The following is a 20238-nucleotide window of genomic DNA, read 5'->3' on the forward strand; positions in this document are numbered from 1 at the left end:
ATTAATATGATTTCACAAATATTTCCAGTGTCTGCCATGAGAGCAATTATTTAAAAAGTTTAAAACAACTTGACTAGAGCTAGACTAGAAGAGGAGCCATATTTATCTTGCCATCATTTCTGGGAGCAGAGTATTGATGGTCTGTGGGCTGGTTATATCTGAAAACTAGTTAATGTACTGGTGGAATATTCCTGGATGTGTTAAGCTGGATTATTGTGTGACAGTAGAAAGAGGAATGGTCAGAGATCTGTCTCTGTTTTTGATCCAAACTTCTTAAATTGTGTAGAAGACCTTTGGTAAAAAAAAAAAAATAAGCAGTTGTCTTAGCACTGGTGATTTGTACTTTTTTTTTTTTTAATTGAACAGATTTGTCCCAAATGTAGAAGTTGAATTTTTCAGGCCTTTGCAGAGCGAGGTTATGTTTTTGCAAATACCACACATTTTATTGTAAGGTCATATTTTACACAAGTTTTAAAACAAAGGTGCCAAAAGAGTCTCTCAATTGCTTGTTTTGTTGCTATTTGTAATTTTCTTTGTTTAATCAAAACAGGTCTATCTTTTAAATGAGATCTTGGATCTCAATGAGACACCCTGTATAAATAAAAGTTACAAATAACAGCAAAATAGAAGCAAATGTAACCGACTATATTTCCTGGAAAAACTGTTCAACATGTAATAGAGAACCGTTGAGCTGACTCCTGCTTTGAAGATATTTTCAACCAAATGCTGTAAGCATATAGACAACACATGAAAACCAGAAACCCATTCTCAGATCCTACTTCACCCTCTTAGTTTAGCTGTGGATAGAGACATTGTTGGCTTTCTTCCATTGAGAAACGGAAAAAAAACTGCTGGACATGAAGAAAACTTTGACCTATCTACACATACAACAATAGAAGAGTGCTCCACTGATTTAAGTGTTTTGGTGAGGGGTGATCGAAGGAAACATAAGAGGTCATATAAGTCAAACTCTCAGGCCTTAATAATAAGAGTCAGTGACGCAAAAATAAAAATAAAAAAAAAAGCAACACTAGTATTTTTTCAAATAGTTTTCTTACAAAAAACGGGGTTAAATAGAGAAACTTCTTCACTACTGTTTTAAAATCCCAGCTTTCTTCACAGGAACCAGCCTGTTTATGCAACTGCCTAAGAAATGAATGCTTATAAGAAGCAGTGAGCTTCTGTAGCTCACTGGGGGCCTATTGTATCTCATACTAATAGGTCGCTACGGTGCTGTTGTTGCAGTATTATTGCAATGCACCGGGAAGCTACCTCGGCCTTCTCAACTCGTAGCAAATCTCAACTGTTCTGGTCATCACACCAAACAACAAAAATGAATAAAAACCAACATCAGGAACGTTTAGCTTGTATAAAAAATAAAAAAAAAAGAATTGCAGACAATGCCAACACAACATGAACGACGGCTCGAAGCGCGTTAATGGCACAGTCAGAAATGAACCACAAAGATGATTGAGTGAGTGTGTGTGCAGAAAGAGTAAAAAAAGAAGAAAGTGATCGCTCCTTCCTCTCCTCCGTCTGACCTGTTAACTGTGTTAATGTCTAAGGGACCAGAATTACAACAATAACACCTACATTCTTTAACTGCATTTTTATCAAACAAGGGAAATATCATGATGTAAGAAAATAAAAACAAAAAAGGAATACAACAAGGACACAAAGTTAACAACTATTAAAGAAAAACATTGTCACTACTTTAGGGTGTAAGGCACAAATTTACATGTGGAAAAATAAGCAGACGATAAAAAGTTTTTTTTTTTCTTTTTCTTATTGTTTCCGTTTTTTTCTCCGCCTGCTCGTCCACGTGGCGCCGCGCTGGACCGGCGTCGCTCAGTCGCAACGTTTAGCTTAGTTTTGAGCACTGATTCCTGCACTGTTGCTGCGCCTCTTCCTTTTATGTGTAACATGCAACAGTGAGTTAATCAGGACAAATGTTTTGGAGTCAGACGAAAAAAAAAACCACAGTGCTGATTGGAGGGGAGGGTCGAGGGTTTGCTTGGTGGAGGAGTGAAGGGGGAGATTTTGGAGATCTTTTTTTCTCTTTTCTTTCATCTTGATTGGTTGAAAACAATGGAAACTCTGGTCTGAAAAGGTAAAAGTCTGTTCTGGCACAGTTTCAATAAATATCTCCACCTCGTCGTCGTTGTATCTCGAGCTGCAGGTCCCACTGAGCACTCAGTAAGACCTTTTTTTAAAGTCTACAAGAAAAGTTCTACTGGCTCCAGTTTAATGACTTTAAATATTTTTTCTTTCCTCACTTGATTAATTATTATTAAAAGACCTCTTCTTTGTCTCCTCTCTCTGTCCAAGCCTAAAAAGTCAGTTTGTTCTTTTAAAGCACTTAATAAAAATAAATACAACAGGCTATTAGTATTAACAGTCACGTATTGTTCAGTACAGTAGGAGATTCTTCTGGCCAGGCCTCAGCAGAACCCGCCCAGGTCTTGATTGCTGTAACACTGAGACTCTCTTCACAGTTTCCAACAGGACTCAGTCTGAATCCAGTCTCTCTGAGTGCTTCTGTACATTGATTATTCTCCGTCTCCCGACCCCTGTACGCTCACCGTCCATCGGCACGATAACATATGATAAGTCAAGTCTGGGTGGCTGAAGACACTACAAACAGGGGAGCCACCATCTCGAATGCTACAGGGTGCCGACATGTGAAATACCAGGACAGGCTTCACTTCCTCTCTCAGGAGTACATCTTCCTCTTTGTGTTTACAGACAAACTGGGAGCTGATCTGAGCTCAACAACAGACAACATCCATTGGATATTTACATATTTATATAAAAACAAATTATTTAAAAACAAAATCTGTGAATTTCCACCAAAAACAAACAAATGCACTAAAAGGAGATGCAAGTTGTACAGTAGTCCCTGTTTCTTCTGTCTGAAAACACCTTTAGCTTCTGTCTGTTCAGTCTGGCTTAACGGGGTTACGAGCTGACTATGTGCCGGAGTCACTGGACTTTGCTTTTGTTGAGAGAGAGACTACGGAGGGTTTCGGGGGAACGTCGGGTTTGAGGTGTTTGCTGCCCGTTCGAGGCAGCGAGCCGTAAGTGATCATCCCAGGCTGCCGAGACAGCGATATGCCCTGCGTTGTCATTTGTATGGAGTCCACCCTCTGGGGGGCGGGGGGCGGGGTCTCCACACGGAAGCTGTGGTGTCTCGACAAATGAGAGGAGTTGGATGAGTTGGTGTTGTGCTTCTTCAGCGCTGAGGATCCAGAAGCAGAAGACGCCGATCCTTTCCGGAGGCCGTACACTGACGAGTGGACCTCCAGACGTTTGCCCATCTGTGGTACGGCAGGAGGGACGGTGAGGGATGCCTCTCGCTGGGGAACGCGAGGTGGAAGCATCCCGTCTGGATCCATCATGTGGCTCTTTCCTGGCTTGTACTCCAAGGTGGCCCCTTGGTCTTCCATGACGCCGTGGGCCATGCCCAGGTCGCTGTGATGGGGCTGCTCCACATACTCGTGCTGGTAGGACTGCTGCAGGTGAGGCGGAAGCTGATGCTGATGTTGCGGCAAAGGCAAAACGACAACGCTGGGGATGTGACCAGGTGAAGCCCTCAGGGGCAGGTCCGTGGAGATGACAGGAGACCCGATAGGCGGCATGTCCTTGGTACAAGCATTGATGAGGTTCTGATTTCTTTCCCACTCACGGCTTCCACGGCTGGGCTTGCGACGCGGCTGCATCGGCGTGGATTCAGGCGTTGGCAGAGCAGCGAGGTCCAGGTGGTGCTGGTCGGCTTTTATCAGCATCTTGGCATTTGGTGTCAGTCGCCCATTGTGCATCAAAGGGGTGAGAATCGCCTCCGGGCGGCCATCTTTGGCCTGCGTCTCAAACAGACCGGTCAGCTTGGTCACGCTGTTCATCGACCCGCGGCGGGAGTGGAGATGCAGGCTGTCCTTCTCCTTGCGACCTGTCAGGTCCAGATCTCGCCGCCGGTGGTCACAGACGCAGTAGACGATGAGACCTGAGAAGATGGCGCCCATCGCAAAAGCCAAGATGACGGCTATGGCCAACAGGGTCACGGGAACCAGCTGGTCGCGACCCTTCTGGTAGCTCTCACGGATCACACCTGCAGAGAGACACATTGACAAACAGCAGTCACTCAAAAGGGCAAAGAAGGCTGACTTTTTCAAACAAACAAAACCTAGAATTATAGATGATTTATATGTGTTTTCAGAAGACGGCGGAAGATTAAAAGGTCCAATCATTTTATGGAAAATATGCAAATGAAGGAAGATTTATCCTATTATTACAAAAAAAAACTACTTTTCATAATGACTGCAAATGGTAGCTTCAGGTGTGGAAATTCAATATTTCCCTAAGACACAATCTCAGAGTGAGGATGTTTTTCAGAGGTGATTAGGATTCCCATTTTAAATCCCACATAAAACCTCCTGGTAAAATGAGAATGATTCGAGAGCAGATAAAGGAGCATGAAATACTCAAACCCCTTTTCTTTTCACGGCTGCAAATGTGAGACTTTTCATAAAGCTTGAATCCAATCTCACGAATCCTAGAGAATACATTGAAAAGCCTCTGATTAGGCAGTGAATCCAATGAGCTGCATCATTGGGGATTTGGATGATTCTCCAAGACTAAAATAGGAGATGCATGACAATAGATAATTTAATAGAAGCAGCTGTGAGTTATTGTAACATTTGGAGAGTAGGATCAACATGTTTCACGTTGTAAACCAGAATCAAAGATAACATTTGATTTCAATACATACTGACAGGGGCAATATGACTCTCCACCCAGGGCACCACAAATTGGGGGCGCCACAAAAATACCAAACATATAAAAATGCAAGTTTTCTATTGCTTATTTGATTTCCTACTCAAATATGAATGGGTAACCTTTCTGTTGTGCACCATTTAAGCGTTGTAAGGAAATATGGCTGACAAGTGAAACTGAAGTTTGTTTTTGTTTTGACTTCCTGGCTGATGCTAAATTAAAGAGCTATTTTTGTGCTCTTGAAGGGAATCAAACATCTCTATATGTCGATTCTGAAAATCTCATCTGAACAGACCTAAAATAAGTTAGCTGACTCAGAACGTTTTTAAAAAACTAAGCGGTATGAAACATTGATTTGTGAACACACACAAAAAGCATTTTAAATGTCTTCATGTTGTCACAACCTCTTCAGACTGAAAGCAAGGTGGAAAGTAAAAATACATTTCTACAGTGACTGCGTACTCGTTGTATGACAGTTTGTAATTTATTAATGTATTACTTTACGGTTTACCTATTCGCACCGATTTTTTACTTGTGAAAAAATTGCCTATTTGCGTCTTTTCATAGAGCATATCTAAAATATCTGAAACAAAATGCAGTTTGAAAAGTTGAGGTATCGAGATGCAATGCTACTTCACTCACTATTGACTGGCGTTTACAAAGCAGCCAATCCAGAAGCACCATTTACTTTCCTTATCACTGATTGGCTGAAAACCCAAGAGCAGAGATTAGATTCTGTGGTAGAGCCAAGACGGTGCCCAATCTGCATATTAATGCATATTAAGGTAAACGCGTTTATTACTATTAGTACAAACCATGGAAACCATTTAAGCACTACAGCCTTCTTATGTTCTTTGAGTCTTTTCTGTCCATCATTTAAACGATTAAAGTTTTTCCTTCGACTCTAAATATGGACAAGATTAGAGAGAGAAGCAATTTTCTTAATTCTGAAGATCAACACACATGTTTGTATTTTCTTTAAATGATTGTTTTCCTGTTTTTCACTTTTTCAGGAGTGGCTAGGAGACGTTTTACCCCTGAGTCATGTCATATTTTTACAACCAAGTCAAACTAAAAGACATCTGCTCAACTGAAAAATGTGTGCATAAAAAAACCTCAATTTTAAGCCTTGGTGACTTCTTTGAATAAAATAATTTTTTAACATAACTTTTTATGAATAACTATACTCAAATTAAAAAATTGAACCTTCCAGAATTTTTCAGTGGAATTTTATTCTAATCAGATTTATTTTAAGGTATTCTGTATATATACATAGATATACATCTATGTATATATACATGGATATATACATATATGTATATAGACATATCATAAAATGTGGAGCGACTTTATGCAAACGTATCCACTCAGCAATTGTTCTCCAAGGAAACCCGAATCCTAAACAGTTTTGTGCCATTACTGAACCATACACTGTGTTTCTTGTTGATGTAGAGCAGAGCTTCACCAAGAAAACACAAACCAAACAGACGTTTCTGGTTTCCCCAGTAGCAGCGTGTTAGAGGAGTGCAGCCGGATCGTTCTCTGGTGCCAACAAAAAGCCGTGGAGACGGATCGAGTTGAGCAGCACAAAACAACTCTAAGACATTACTCTTTTTAAGCTGGACCAATTTCTTTTACCTTTTTTAAAATGGGCACCAACTTAATGTTTTTTTTTTTCGGTATAAATTTACTTTACACTGCTGAAAATAGAACAGGTTTTAAAGACGGTGTCAATTAATTCTTAGGGGAATTTGTGCCTTTAAAAAGGAGCTTTACGTGTCTGCTGAGGTTGGAATATTTGAAGTATTACATACATGTTTTAGTAATGTAGCATTACTTAGTACATATTGCGATGATGCATTGATCAGTCGTTGATTGAAGTTACCAAGTATTATCCAGCTCTTAAGGTAATTTGTTCAATTAAATCAATGGTGTTGGAGAAAGTTTAGTCAGAAAAAAAAGACATTTAGGAGTGCGAGTCCCAGGGAGCAGGACTTGGAGACACAGATACAGGCTTAGTTAAAGCTGTGGTATTTCCTGCAGCCTTCCAGGTTGCAGTGATCTGCTTGAGAGATATATATGATGCACAGTGGAGTTTGAGAAATCTGTTTTCACTCCACGGACAGTGATATATGCCGTACTATTGGACAAGGAGTGAAGTACACACCTGCATCAAGGCTATTGAATGTGCCGCGGCTGCTCTTTCTGTGATGAAGCCAACCTGCTCTGTCCTCCGTCCGCAGTAACCGATCTGTGCCTTCTGCCACTCAACTGCGGACATGTAATAAATCGTTTTGCGCTGGACTTCGATGTTCAACCCCAGATGTCTACGTTTGTGAATAGACTGGAGTTTCTTTTCTGTAACTGATCAATCATCCATCTTCCAGATATTTTGAGATAAAGAAAAATTAGATACATTTTCCTTTATAATCTTTGTTTTCATAAAGACTGTGAACATAAAGACAGTTGCATGTGAACAACTAAGATCAATAAATATGTAACATCCTCTAAAAAATAGTTTTAAAGCATATTAAGGTAAATTTGGTGTTTGATCTGTAAAGATAGGCAGTGAGATATTTGTGGATTTTAGCTTTTCTCAGTTGGTTGTGGTTCCTAACCTATTTGAACATAATATTTTAGAATGGCCCAGTCAAAGTCCTTCTTTGAATCTAATAGAAAATGTGTGGACAAAGCTAAAGATTAGGCTGATGTCACGGAGGTCATCCAACCTCATAGACCTGAAGCTCATTACTCGAGGTAAATTGGTAGAATACCATCAGAAATATGCAAAAAGCTGGTTAGAAAATAATAATAGTTTTATTGCTGTAATTTCATTGACTTTTGAATAAGATGATACATTTTTTAAAATAAAAATGTAAGTAATGTTTCTGATGTTTCTGATGGGCGACAATGGACTGTCTCATCCCTTTTTGCAAAGAAACATTACCTCTAAATCTACTGCTGGAATGCACTTTTCTAATTTTGGCCTTGACTGTATATTAAGGTTTAAAAAAGTGAGTGGAAAGGTAAATAAACACCCAATCCACACATATTTAAGTTGCATCCATGATGCACGTTAGTCGTTTTTAGTGTCTCTGCTAGTTTTTCTGTTGAAGTCGAAGCCAGTAGCTCCTGAAGAAGCTAATTAGTAAATGCATCTCAAAAGTTGACATCCGATAAACACCTAATTTCACTAAATTTGTTTTGAGTGAGCATATTTTGCTTCGTTTAAACTGGAAATCGTTCTTCAAATTTTTACTCCAACAAAGTATGATGTAATCTCTGCTTATGTGTGCATTTCTGTCTGTTGATTCTCCCAGTTCTGCTCAAGCTGTAGGAATTCACTTTGTCAAATGGCATTTAATGTTGAGTTAAAAATAATATATATTTGAATTAATTAGGCTGGATCGTTGAGTTGATTAAAGGTTTTATCTGCTTTTTTACCTACCTATAGTACTTCTAATATCGGCATCATGAGTTTCAATATCAGTTTAGTTTTAAGAAAAGTACCTCAAGCCAAGCTGGACGCAGTAATGCTTTGAAACCCGAACGTGGTCGAGTATTTCTGTTTGTTGTCTTTTGCTCGGCTGTGTCAGAATATCCTCTGTGTCTCCTCAGCGAGACGCAACACAGACGCACAGAGACGGCCTGATAATCTGTTCTCATGAAACTGAAATCCAGACTCTGTTAAACCAACATCCATAATCCTCACTTACTGCAGACATACTTCATTAGTCCCCCAACGTGACTTTAAAAGCTGTTTTCAAGGCTGAAATCAATCACTGAGAAATACTTCAGTCTGTGTTTGAACTTTAAAGTTCAACCTGGATAAGTAAGAAAAAACGTTTTGTCTGATTATCGCAAACTGAAACTTCTGATTTATCAGGAGAAAGCTGACGACATGCAGATTTTCCATCTTTCGTTCGGAGTCAAACTAAAGAGGTTAAAACTTCTTTTTTTGACGGAAGGGATGTTCCTGGCTCTATGGATGGTGTGAGGAGTGATGAGCCTTATCTGCTGTGAGGCGTTGGGGTTTGACAAGTGTTTCGCTGAGAACCCGTGTGACCAAATGGCCTGTCTGTGGGGTGAAACATCTGCTTCCCTTCTCATGCATTAACATCTGAGTCAGAAAAAGATACCTCTCTTCACTGCCATATCTCATTTTGTTGACTTTCTGCTCTCGTATCTTTTTTTTCTTTTATGGTTTTCAACAACTTTTGACTTCCTTGAGCTTCCTTGACTGTTTTCTCTTGCAGTGTAAAGTTTCTGCATGGAAAGAGTTCTCCGCTGTGGAAACGGGGAAGGCTGTAATTACAACCATGTGCTCTTCGTGAGTTATCATCTTTTGGCAGAAAGGAAAGGATAGTGGTCGCAGTGGTGATGGGCGCCTTATGAGAGCAGTTGGGGTGAATATTTCTGCTAACAAAGAAGCGATGCAGGAAAAATTCAAGGCTCACTCGAGGCAAGAAACCTCGGAAATCTCCAGAAGCCAACTGGAAAATGAAAGTGGGAGCCTAAACATACAGCTTGGCCCAATCTATCAGGTCCTTTAATCCTTGTTAAAAGCAAATAGGTCATTCATCTCTGTCCTTCTCAGAATATTATTGTTAGTTACTTAAGCTGGGATCTTGGATTTTACTTAAAATGTTCTTTCACCAGCTCAAAAACATGCTAGTTGAGTTTAATGGAGACACTGAAATGCTGGTTGGCGTAAATGTGAATGAGGGTCTCATAGTATTTTAATTGGTCACAACCACAAATTTCAATTATTTTTATGTGATTGGCAAACACAACCTAGCTCAAAGCTGGAAAAAAAAAGTTTCTGTTTGCAAATTTGTTTTCTGTAAATAATGCAAAACAGAGATGCATTTTTCTCGGCCCACTGAATTAAACTGCTGGCAGAAAAGTGTCTTCAGTATCTACCCAATATTTAGAAGATGGAGATGAAACTGGAATTCAGTTTTTGGACTACATGCCAAATGGTGTGCAGTCCATTTGGCATGTAGTTGATATTGTGAACACACTGTGAAACAAGGTGGTGGAAGCATCATGCTGTGGGGATACTTTTCCTCCCCAGCAGAAACAACTGGTCAGAGATGATGTTGACAGAGTGGTGGTGAACACAAATGCCTGTCAAACTTTTAAGATTTTATTTGTAAAGAAATTTGCAATACAGCACATTTATTTTGGTGGTTGCAAACGGACAAAATATTGATAGATTTAAGTAGTATAAATCATTTTTCAGGGTCTCTTAGAGGGACTGGTGACCTGTTCAAGGTATGCCCCACCCCTTGCACACTGACCACTGGAGAAATGGCCTCATCACCCTGCAAGGAGTACGAATGTGTAGGAAAAGTAGAGACAGATTGGACAAGGAGTTATGCATCCTTGTAAACTTTAGACTTAAATATTTCTCATTAGTTTTTCATCCAACAAGCAAAGTCTTATTGATCCTGCCCAATACGTGGGACTCTGTTTGGAAAATCTGTACTTTGCTTTTGTTTTTACTTCTTTCTGCTCCTCTAATAATCCCTTACCTCTTCTGAAAGCTTACAGTAACACAAAAACACAATTTCAAGGCCTTGGGTAAAACAAAAATAAGGGAAAAAAGGTGAAACTTTAAAAGGTTCTATCTTTCTCTGGAGTTGTTTCACTCACATCAAAGCCAGAGAAGTTGCTGCAGAAGACGCCTCAGCTGTCTCACTCAAATCACATGACTTCAGGCTTTTGAATCTAGGTGGCAACGCGTCTCTCTTTTCCCCCTTGCACTCAGTGATGCTCGGAAAACTTTTCAAAACTGATACAACTTGACCTTCGAGTTTCAAAGTTCTGCTAAAACCCACAGAAACCCTCTAGCCTCATCCTGACCCACAATCTTCTGGCTTTAAAACTTGCTACTTCCCCCAGATGAATTGCAAAGCATGCGGCGGCTCGACGCTTCTCTGTGTGTGATTTAGTTTTAATTTCACTCTGCCTCGGGTCTCGAGATTCCGATATTAAACACACAGCTCTGATGCTCCGATACGTCTTCATGTCAAAACAGACTGGGTCCGCAGCTGTTGTAAATCAGAAAAAAATGTAATCTGCTGTGACTGGAACATGCGAATCCTCTCTATCTCTATCTGTCCAACACACACAGAGGGGGCGCGTACGCTCTTTTAATCTCCTCACAGGCACAGTCTGCCTTAAGCCCACAGAGCCTGTCTTTGTGTTGGTGTTGGGGAAACTTCAAAGGCGGTTAAACATCACAGAGGGGTTTTGTAGCGGGCCCTAACCTTTTGACTACTGTGTGTAACACAAAGACGCGGTATGAGGAATGATGGAACCTCTATCAAACTCAACTGGGCTCACTCGTGTCATGTGCTGAAAAACAGTGCAGCCGACCCTAATTATGGGAGCAGACATCTTAAATTATAATCAGTGTTTTTTATTGCTGTTTGCAGCAGATTAGTAAAATGTAGGTATCTGACATAAAAAAGACCTCTGGAGCCATGTCACTCTTCCTTTATGAATGAGAATGCAGAGGCAGAGGACCTTTTCAAAAAATTGAAAGGAAGGAGTGAGCACTTTTACTTTCCACAAAGATCTTTTGTGCAAGAAAAGTTGGTTGTTTTTTTAAAAGCAAATACATGAAGAGGGCAGATTTTTCTTCTTACCACAATTTGACGAAACATTTTTAATGTTGGCTGTAAGAGAAGGATCAACCTAAAGCTCAAGGATAGGACTGCAACAAAGTAGCAAACTGCAAGTGTTTGTGAGCATAAAGTGTCTCGGGTAAGAAAATGTCTTTTAGATGGGTTTTTACTTTTTATTTTTCCCCCTGAAAGGACAAATGTCTGCTGACATCCATGAATGGCTTTATGTAAGTACATCAGTAACTACCATTACTTGCATATAATATTTAGCTTCAGCTGGGACTTTTTGGTGTGAGCCAAATAGTTGATAGATTTTCTGTCAATATCTTTATAGCTCTTCCAACTACCACATGTATGATGACAGCTTTAAGAGACCAAATGTGTGCAGCTGTATCAACCACACATTATGTGTAAAAGTGAGACTTTCAGCTGCTCAAATGTTTTATACAACCATAGCTAATATAAAATATTCTGTTTTCAAGAATTGATGCAGGTTTGTGCATGTTGCTGACAATGCTGGTCAGAACTGGAGCACAAATTTCAGCTTTGGGCTGAATAATCCTTTTTTATGCCAATATATTCAGCCTCCAAGCTTTTGCATTCATGTAGCATTTGTTTTAATTTCCTTCTCCTCACTGGATAAATCACCACTTACATTTCAACTTTATAAGCTTACAATTGATTTGAACTTTCCTGCTTTTGTTTTGGATGGCACTGTGTTAATCATTGATGTTTGAATATGGTGTTCTATTTTCTCCACTTTACAAATGCCAATTTTAACTGTGAGCTATAAGCTCCCTACCAGATTTTTTAATTGATTATATTATTATATAAGAGGTTCATGCTGCCCGTACTGCAGGGAGTTCTGCAGGAGAACTTTCTGTTTAAGACAAGCTTTGCTTTGCGTGTTTTCCAAAAAAAGGACACTGGTTATTAGACGGTGACAGCATTTATGAAAATCCCTTTGATCCTCCTCGCTGCTTGGATATTATCCCATTAAGTCTTGTGTATGTTTGTGTTCAAGAGGCACTTGCATTAACGGTATTATTCAATATTAAAGCCTTCATCAGACAATTCAGAGTTGCAGCAAAGCATACTGATTAGCTAGTCAAGATATAATTAAATCTCTAATTATATCATTCTGCACCTCAGGTATTAAAAGTGATGTACTAACCTTGTAGCCAATTTCCTGCATGAAGACTGTGATATTTAATAGTCACAGTACATCGGGGTAATTCAAATATCCATGGGAACAATCATAAACTGCTGTTTGATTTCTTAAACTGACACTGCTAAAGATTAAGGACTGAGTTGTTACTGTATAGGGCTTAGGATGGGATACGTAAATGAAATTATAGAGCTAATTATAACCAGAGTGCAGGAATATCACATATTGGCATATTGAACACAGAGTTGGCAGAAAGAGTTTTACTCAAACTATTGAATTCTTAAAACAAGACAAAAAAAGGTGGGAAAGTAATTAACATTGATTCCTGATGTTGACCTGCTTAAGTGTATTTTATTATGCCATAATTACAAATAAATATTTTAATGAACAGGAATAAAACCACCAGAGAACAAACAGTGAGCTTGTATTTTATTGAGTAGTATGCTCTGATAAATATAATTAAAATGAGTGTTATGTAAAACAAAAACTGACATCTGAAAGTGGATGAGAAATTTGTGAGGTCAAAAGAAAGACCAGTCATGGTTTGACTGATTTTTGTTTTCTTTTTTTTTGCTTTTTTTGTTGCGTCCAGCAAAGGCAAAAGCTCTTCTGGTGCAACCAAAACATGAAAGCTGTAAATGTGTGTAGAAAACAGAGGCGGCCTTAAAGAACAATGAGCTAATCAGCCGAGGAAATTATGGCTTGTGGGTTGATGTCAGTCAAGGAAGTGCGTAAATGCTGCGGGAAAAAACATACGGCCCATTGTCTTTATAATGACTCGGAATGAGCTGCAAATAATTTCTCGGCTGCACAAAAGCTTGAACACGCTTTAGCTGAAAGGAGATGCAAAATAAAGCTCAAGTAACACAACGGCAACTGTTTTAGAGCAGAAGGGATTTTAGTTTTACAGTTGGATCTTTTAACTCATTCATGTTTCTTTGAAACACTGGATTTTATTTATTTTTTCTTTCTTAAAGGGCCATTACACCAACCTTTAGCCTAAATCCCACCACAGCTTTTTTTTATACAGGATTAGAGTAAATCCAATCATTCAGCTAGTGGGACATCACCCACTAGGCACAATAATGCTGAAAAGACAGAAAAACTGACACTGTCTACCAAGGTATTTTCTGTTTTTCCTACCATTTTCTGTACCTCAGAGAATGGTAAACTTTGCTCAGACTAACCTGTGTGGTACTAGGTTTGAACCTGAGCACCACAGCTAAATCAAAATGCATTGATTTGCAGCCATGTGATTGGCCGATTCACTATTTGTGCTAACAAGCAGTTGAGAAATTAAAACAAAACTACATCAGTTGGAAAATACAATTAGATTTTGATTTCTTTGCTGTAGTGTTCTTTTACCAACTTAAACATGTAATGTTATATATTCACACTGCATCCTAAATGACAGTGGGGAGGTTTTCCTTCTAATTCTGTTTCCCACAGAATGAGATGAAGAGAAATCGGAGACACATTGACAAGAAACAAAAAGAAAAAGTGCTCCATCGCCGTCTACACGAGGTCACAGTCCCTTTCTATCATCGCAGCCTCACGTTGGCACACAAGTGTCAGAGAGATACCTGCAGCTGAAAATAGCCCTTGCAGAGCAGCTGTCAGTTGACAGGTCGTATTACTGTGAAATCCGAGCATGGAGGGAAATCATAAATTACATTAGCTCTTGATAAGCGCATCTGATCAAAAACATTGTGCTTTTTACTCGGTAAAAGCAAGGTTCTTTTCTGATTATATTTGCAGAATATAAATGGAAACTGATACCGTCCAAGAGCTTATATTTTCTACATAAACCTATATTTTAAGAGATGCTTGTCTCACATGTTATCAGAAACAAATATCTTAGTTGAATGAAAATCATTTCAAATATTAAAGGGTAGGAATCCTTTTGAGCGTAACGTTACATAAAGGCAAATATCAATAAAAAAATCCCCCGTACTCTATCATAATTTAGAGATTAACTAATTTATAACCACCACAATGAATTATCTTTGAACTGATAACTGTAATCCAGGTTATGGTCTTTCTTTCAAATTAGGGATGCACAATTTTATCGGCATGGTATCGGTTGATATGAGATGTAATATGTAATATCGGACATCGGCCATTCCGTCAAAATAATTCACTGATATAAAAGATGTTTTTATATGACAAACCAGCGACAATAATGCCTGCAGTAAAGCGTCATAAGAAACTGTTAAGTATTAATCCACGACTGATGTGCTTTTCACTTGTTGCTCTTGAACAGGCAGAGTTTAGTTTTGTGAAGATTTACAAATTTGCAGTGTTTGAAAGCATATATCGTAAACAAATTTGACATTGAACATAAGTTGAAAGTGTTACATAATTTTCAGCCTCCCTTTTAGCATTTGCATTTGGTAGAGGGTCGATATAATGACAAAGACAATGTGGTATTGTAATTCATTCCACAGTAGAGAAAGCCATACAGTTTCAGTAAGTAGGTATATATAAAAAATATCAATATTGGTATTGCTTATCAGTCAAATGAGTTTTAGTATATTGGCATATCGGATATCGACCAAAAATCCAATATTGTGCATCCATTCTTCAAAGAAAGATATTTTTGAAGAGTAGTGTAGCCTAGACTGACTCAAATTCTCTGTCACTACACAAACAAAAGGAGAAACAGAGAAAAGCTATTGACCACTCTGCAGCTGTAATATCTCAGCAGATTTTATATCACCTCAGATTCTCCTCTCCTCTATTTCATCTCCTTGCATCTCTTCCCTTTATCCTCCACATAACCTTCAGTGCAACATTATTGTTCTATTCTCTTTAATAAATCTTCATCACGTGACCCTCCATTCGTTCATCCCCAAAGTCTCTTTCCTTGAAGTCTCTTTCCATCCCCCTACTTTCCTTCCACCTCACCAATAATGAACCCATAAATTGGAGCAACACAGCAGTGGTTACAGGTCGAGGTTGGGGGTGGGGGAAAGGGTGGATGTAACGGAGGGGTAGGAAGAGAAGAACCAGGCTCGACAGAGAAGAGGCGACAGGTATCTGAGAGGAAATGGAGCTAAGGAGAGGCAGGGAATGGATTCATTCCTGCAGATAGGAGAACTGATATGACATCAGCTGCCGAAGAGACAGACTGCAATGGGAAAAACAGTCGAGAAGGTGCCGAGATGGAGGAGAAAGACAGGGACAGGGCAAAGAGGCTCTGTAAAATTGGTCTGGGAATTAATTTGCACCAGGTAAGGTATAGCCTTGGAACATGCCAGCCTAGTCAGATCAGAGGTCCTGTGGAAGGGAGACTGATCACAATGGCAGCAGATGGTGGAAGGAGGAATAGGCTGCTGATGGCTTATGGGGGAGGTGATGGAAGGAAAGGCAAGATATGTGCTACAGAATAACATATACAATCCCATGAGAAGTATTTTCCACATTCCAGATGTCCTTTTTTTTTTCTTTTGCATTCCACTTATGTTTCAGATCATAAAACAATATCAGACTTGAATAAACTGATTCAATACAAAATGCAGGTTTCAAATTATAATTTAGTTTTTTTTTTTTTAAGAGATGAAAGCCTTCCAAACCAACAATTTAAGAGTTTTAAACTTCAGGCAGTCATTAGGCCTGGATGTGGCTAGTAAAATTAATCAGCACATCTCCTGACCAAGCCAGAGGTTGGCTCGGATAGATTTCTTTTCCTAAAAAAATGAAATCATCATTTGAAAAATGCGTGTTTTTGTCAAAATCAGTTTGATGATCTGAAACATACATGTGATAAAAAAGGAAAAAAGAAGAAATCTGTTAGGGGGTACATACTTTTTCACAGAATCTTAGCAGCGAGAGATGAGGCCTGGCTAGACGCACACAAAGCTCAAATGTACTGTGAAACACGAGCAACAACACTGCTACTGCAGCGGCCCCACTGGAATGCCAAACAATGGTGCTGCTGGGTGTCGAATATAATCATTTGTCTGTGAATCATCACTTTGCAGCATTACTAATTACTCCGGTGGGGTTGGACTAATACATATTGGCAGCACTGTAGTATTCATTAGCAGATAAGATTTCTGTCTCAGCTGCAAATGAAAAATTTAAGGGGTAATTTTAATTTCTTTTACATCATAAACAAGCTTGCAAATGACTTTGGATATGAGATAATATATTTTAGCTGAAGCATAAACTCCAGATTGATGGTGCTGCTGAATGTTGATTCCTCATTTCGGCTGCATAAATTTATCTAAGTCATTAAAATGTAGATGAAATGACTTATTTGCTTGGTTTCAGACTCTATGATCATTTCTCATATGTGTACACCATTTTCCACCTTTACGTTTTCACAGTACAGTTGACACCTGAAGCCAGCGATGCTTAGAAACGACAGGAAGGAAGAAGAGGCTGGATGGGTGGAGCGGGAAATGAGTACTGTTGGCTGTGGTGCTCAATTTGCCATGCTGAAAGAGCGTTAAGCTGTATGGAGGCAAAACTGTGCTTAATACCATCAAAGCAATCAACACAGTGGAAAAAAAGCAAATATATAAATAGCAAAAAAGAGGTAGTCTCAAACCAAGCCATGCAAAAACATCAAGAACTGCTCACATAAAGAAAAAATAAAAGGCAAATCTCATCAAAGCTGACGTTTAGAGAAAAAGGAAAAAGAAAAGTCTGCAGAGCTGAAATTGAACCAATAAACGGTGAAACAAGCTGCAAAGGTGTCCCATAAAAATAATAATAATAATAATAATAATAATAATAATAATAATAATAATAATAATAATAATAATAATAATAATAATAATAATAATAATACAGAAAAAAACAGCAGAAAGCATTGTTTTGACATATGAAGCCACGTTGCCATTACCTGAGAGTAAAACTCCCAACATTCCCCCTCGAAATGAATCTAAACCCTTGCAGGTAATTTGGGTGTAAGATGAATTTTAGCTTTTGTTGAGCCAAGTAATTCTGCATCTGCTCAGGTAAAGGCAACTGGAGGCACGGCAGCATGTTGTGATGCTGGCTGTAGGCATGCTGTCTGAAGTCTCTGCCACCATTGTGCTTGGATCTACCTACTGGTGCCTTTGCTGCTTCCAGCTGCCTCTGCTGTGTTTTCTCCATAGACAGGAAACGCAGAAATTCCTACCGCAGAACCAAATTAAGCTTTATAAACTAGGAGATGGCGTGATTTCTCTCTAGTCCTAGATTATGGCTCTCATGCGGAGAACCCTCACATCTGATTCGCATCGCCAAATACTTTTGAACTCGTTTGAGGGTATTTTTTTCCGCACAGGAACAATCGGCCTATCAGTCCTGCTTGTCAACAGTTGAATTCTTCAAAGACTTTTACAAGCCTGTGAATGAAATGGCTTCCTGTGTTCTCGTTCAGGTTGTATTCACTCCCCAGAAGGCTGAAGACGCCACAAATCTCTGTGTGAAACGAAAGCTTCCAATCTGAGCTCAACAGCTGCTTTCTTATTGCTATGCCTGTTTTTACACTTACAGCATTTTCGCTATTGAAGGATCCGCCTCTAATAATTAGAGGCGGATTAAAGTTAATTGAAGTTTAAAGTTTTCATAACCTCTCAATTTTTTCAGATTTTGTCAGGATTTGTATAATGTATCAATGCTAATCAGTACATTTTGGTGAAGTAGAAGAAACGTGACATAGTTTTCAGAATTAAAAAAAATAAAACTCTGACCAAATTCCCTGACCAAATCTCCACAGCATGATTCTTCCACTATCATGTTTCACCACCGCTAATTTCCTACCAGACACAGCATTTTCTGTTCAGGCCAGATAAATTCAGTTTGGTCTCATCCTTTAGCCACATGTTTGGTTTAACCCCTTCACCACTTCTTATGTCTTTCCTTCAACCGTTTCATTTTGCTGTGAGAGAATTATGAATAACTAAAAGTTGCTCTTTAGAGAGTCCTCAACCTGAGCTGTGGATGCGTTTAGCTCCTCTCGAGTCACTACAGACCAATTAGCTTTGATTGATGCTTTCCTTGTCCAGCCTGTCAGTTCGTCGTCATGTTTTGATAAGTTACTGAATTATTTTAGTAAATATTCAAAGCCGGGGATGTTGTTTTATAACCAAACCCTGTTGAAGCTGATCTGCAACATCATTCATTGATTGCTGTTTGTTCACAGGACAGCTGGACTCATACTGACATTCTTAATTTCTTATTAAATGATTTCTTGAGATATTTGGTTGCAGTTTTATTCATGGCTATCAAAGAAAAGGGCTACAAATAATTCCATAGTGTAGTTTTCGTATATATTTTTCCAGGTATAAAATTAAAAACTCCATTTTCATCCATTTAACTGTCACGTCCTTTGACTTATGTTGGTCAATCACATAAAATCCATATAAAATGTCTGGAAATGTTCAGTAGGTTTGAATAAGTTGGCAAGGGACTCTATTATTTTATTATCAATTAACTTTTATAGCCTATATTTTTAACAATGTTGAAGCTGGTTCTAATTGCAGAACCATGAACAAGTGACGTGTTGCTTTAATAGGGTGTGTTATACGTCGGTCTGTCCCATCATAATGAACTGGCGGCTCTCCAGAGACCTTTAAATTCCCTCCTTCGATTGGTCCCTAGCCTCCTCCTCCTCTATCCTTTTCTCAGTGACTCATTTATCCGACGAGCTGCCCTTGAGGCGGCACAGCATTAGGCAGGTTGTTAACACAGGAGAAAAAAGGGCGTTCAATGTCATGTCACCGTGTCGCGAAGGATGGCACAGCCGGCAACCAGGCCATCTTCTCCAGGAAATAAATACATCGCCATCTTCCTTTTCAGAGTGTAATGGTCTGGATATTACATCTCCTATGGGACATTACAGTCCACAGATAATAAATCCACACTACTCTGCGTGTGTGTGTGTGTGTGTGTGTGTGTATGTATTTGAGTATGCATCCTAATGAGCGCTGAGTGTGTAGGTGCACATGGGTGAACGTGTGTCATCTCGCTTGTTTGCTACTTTTCTGCAGCGGGTTTGTCGTGCACAGCATGAGGCAATTTGTCCCCTAGAGAGAAAACCATCCACCATCTATACACCGCGTCAGCTGGAAGCAGCAAGGCAGCCGTAAATCTCAATTACATAAACCTCCCCTACCCCCTTCCACTTTACATCCCCACCCTTCCCCCCTCATTAGCCTGTTGCCACAGGCGACTATGGACCAAACTGACTGATTTCTGTTACGTTCCAAGGCTTACCAGTGGCTTCGGGTTGAGTCTGAGAGGGCACCGCCACGTAAGGGTCCTCCCCTTTGTCTGAACTCATAGGGGGGTCCTTCCGCCCCAGGGGCCCCTCGGCTGCCTCGGGGAGGGCCGAGGTGGGAAGTGAAAGGGAGTGGTGATGGTGGTGGTGGCCTGTCGGACACAGCACAGGTTAACTTCTGCTCAGAGCAAACAGGACCAAGCTCCAGTGCACACAGGCACAGACAGACCAGCTAGACTGTTCACACACACGCACGCACATATATACACACACATTCAGTCCTCGGATGAATAAATACACACTCAGACAGTTGCTGGGCTGTGTGAGGGTTAACAAGGTGTTTCCCTTGTGACCCTCGGCAGCTCATTACCAATTACATGTGTGTTTCTAAGGATTGACACGTTTCCTCTTCCTGTCATTTCCCTGCATCTCTATCGTCTCCCCCTGTC

The 20238-nt window shown here is 39.6% G+C and overlaps 1 protein-coding gene across 4 annotated transcripts in view; it reads right to left on the minus strand.

The window, feature by feature from the left end:
- Positions 1-291: 291 nt before the first annotated feature.
- sema6a (sema domain, transmembrane domain (TM), and cytoplasmic domain, (semaphorin) 6A) overlaps positions 292-20238 on the minus strand; it is a 138519-nt gene continuing 118572 nt past the window's right edge. For 3 of the 4 annotated variants that reach the window (XM_008418242.2, XM_008418244.2, XM_008418243.2), the window contains 2 exons: positions 19786-19941; positions 292-4105 (listed from right to left, as the gene is read on the minus strand). In XM_008418242.2, coding sequence (XP_008416464.1) covers positions 2970-4105; positions 19786-19941 — 1292 coding nt within the window. In that variant the 3' untranslated portion in view covers positions 292-2969. The remainder of the gene's footprint in view (positions 4106-19785; positions 19942-20238) is intronic. The other variant, XM_008418245.2, reaches the window with a different exon arrangement.

This window comes from Poecilia reticulata, linkage group LG9 (genome assembly GCF_000633615.1).
Source record: "Poecilia reticulata strain Guanapo linkage group LG9, Guppy_female_1.0+MT, whole genome shotgun sequence".
Classification (NCBI taxonomy): domain Eukaryota; kingdom Metazoa; phylum Chordata; class Actinopteri; order Cyprinodontiformes; family Poeciliidae; genus Poecilia; species Poecilia reticulata.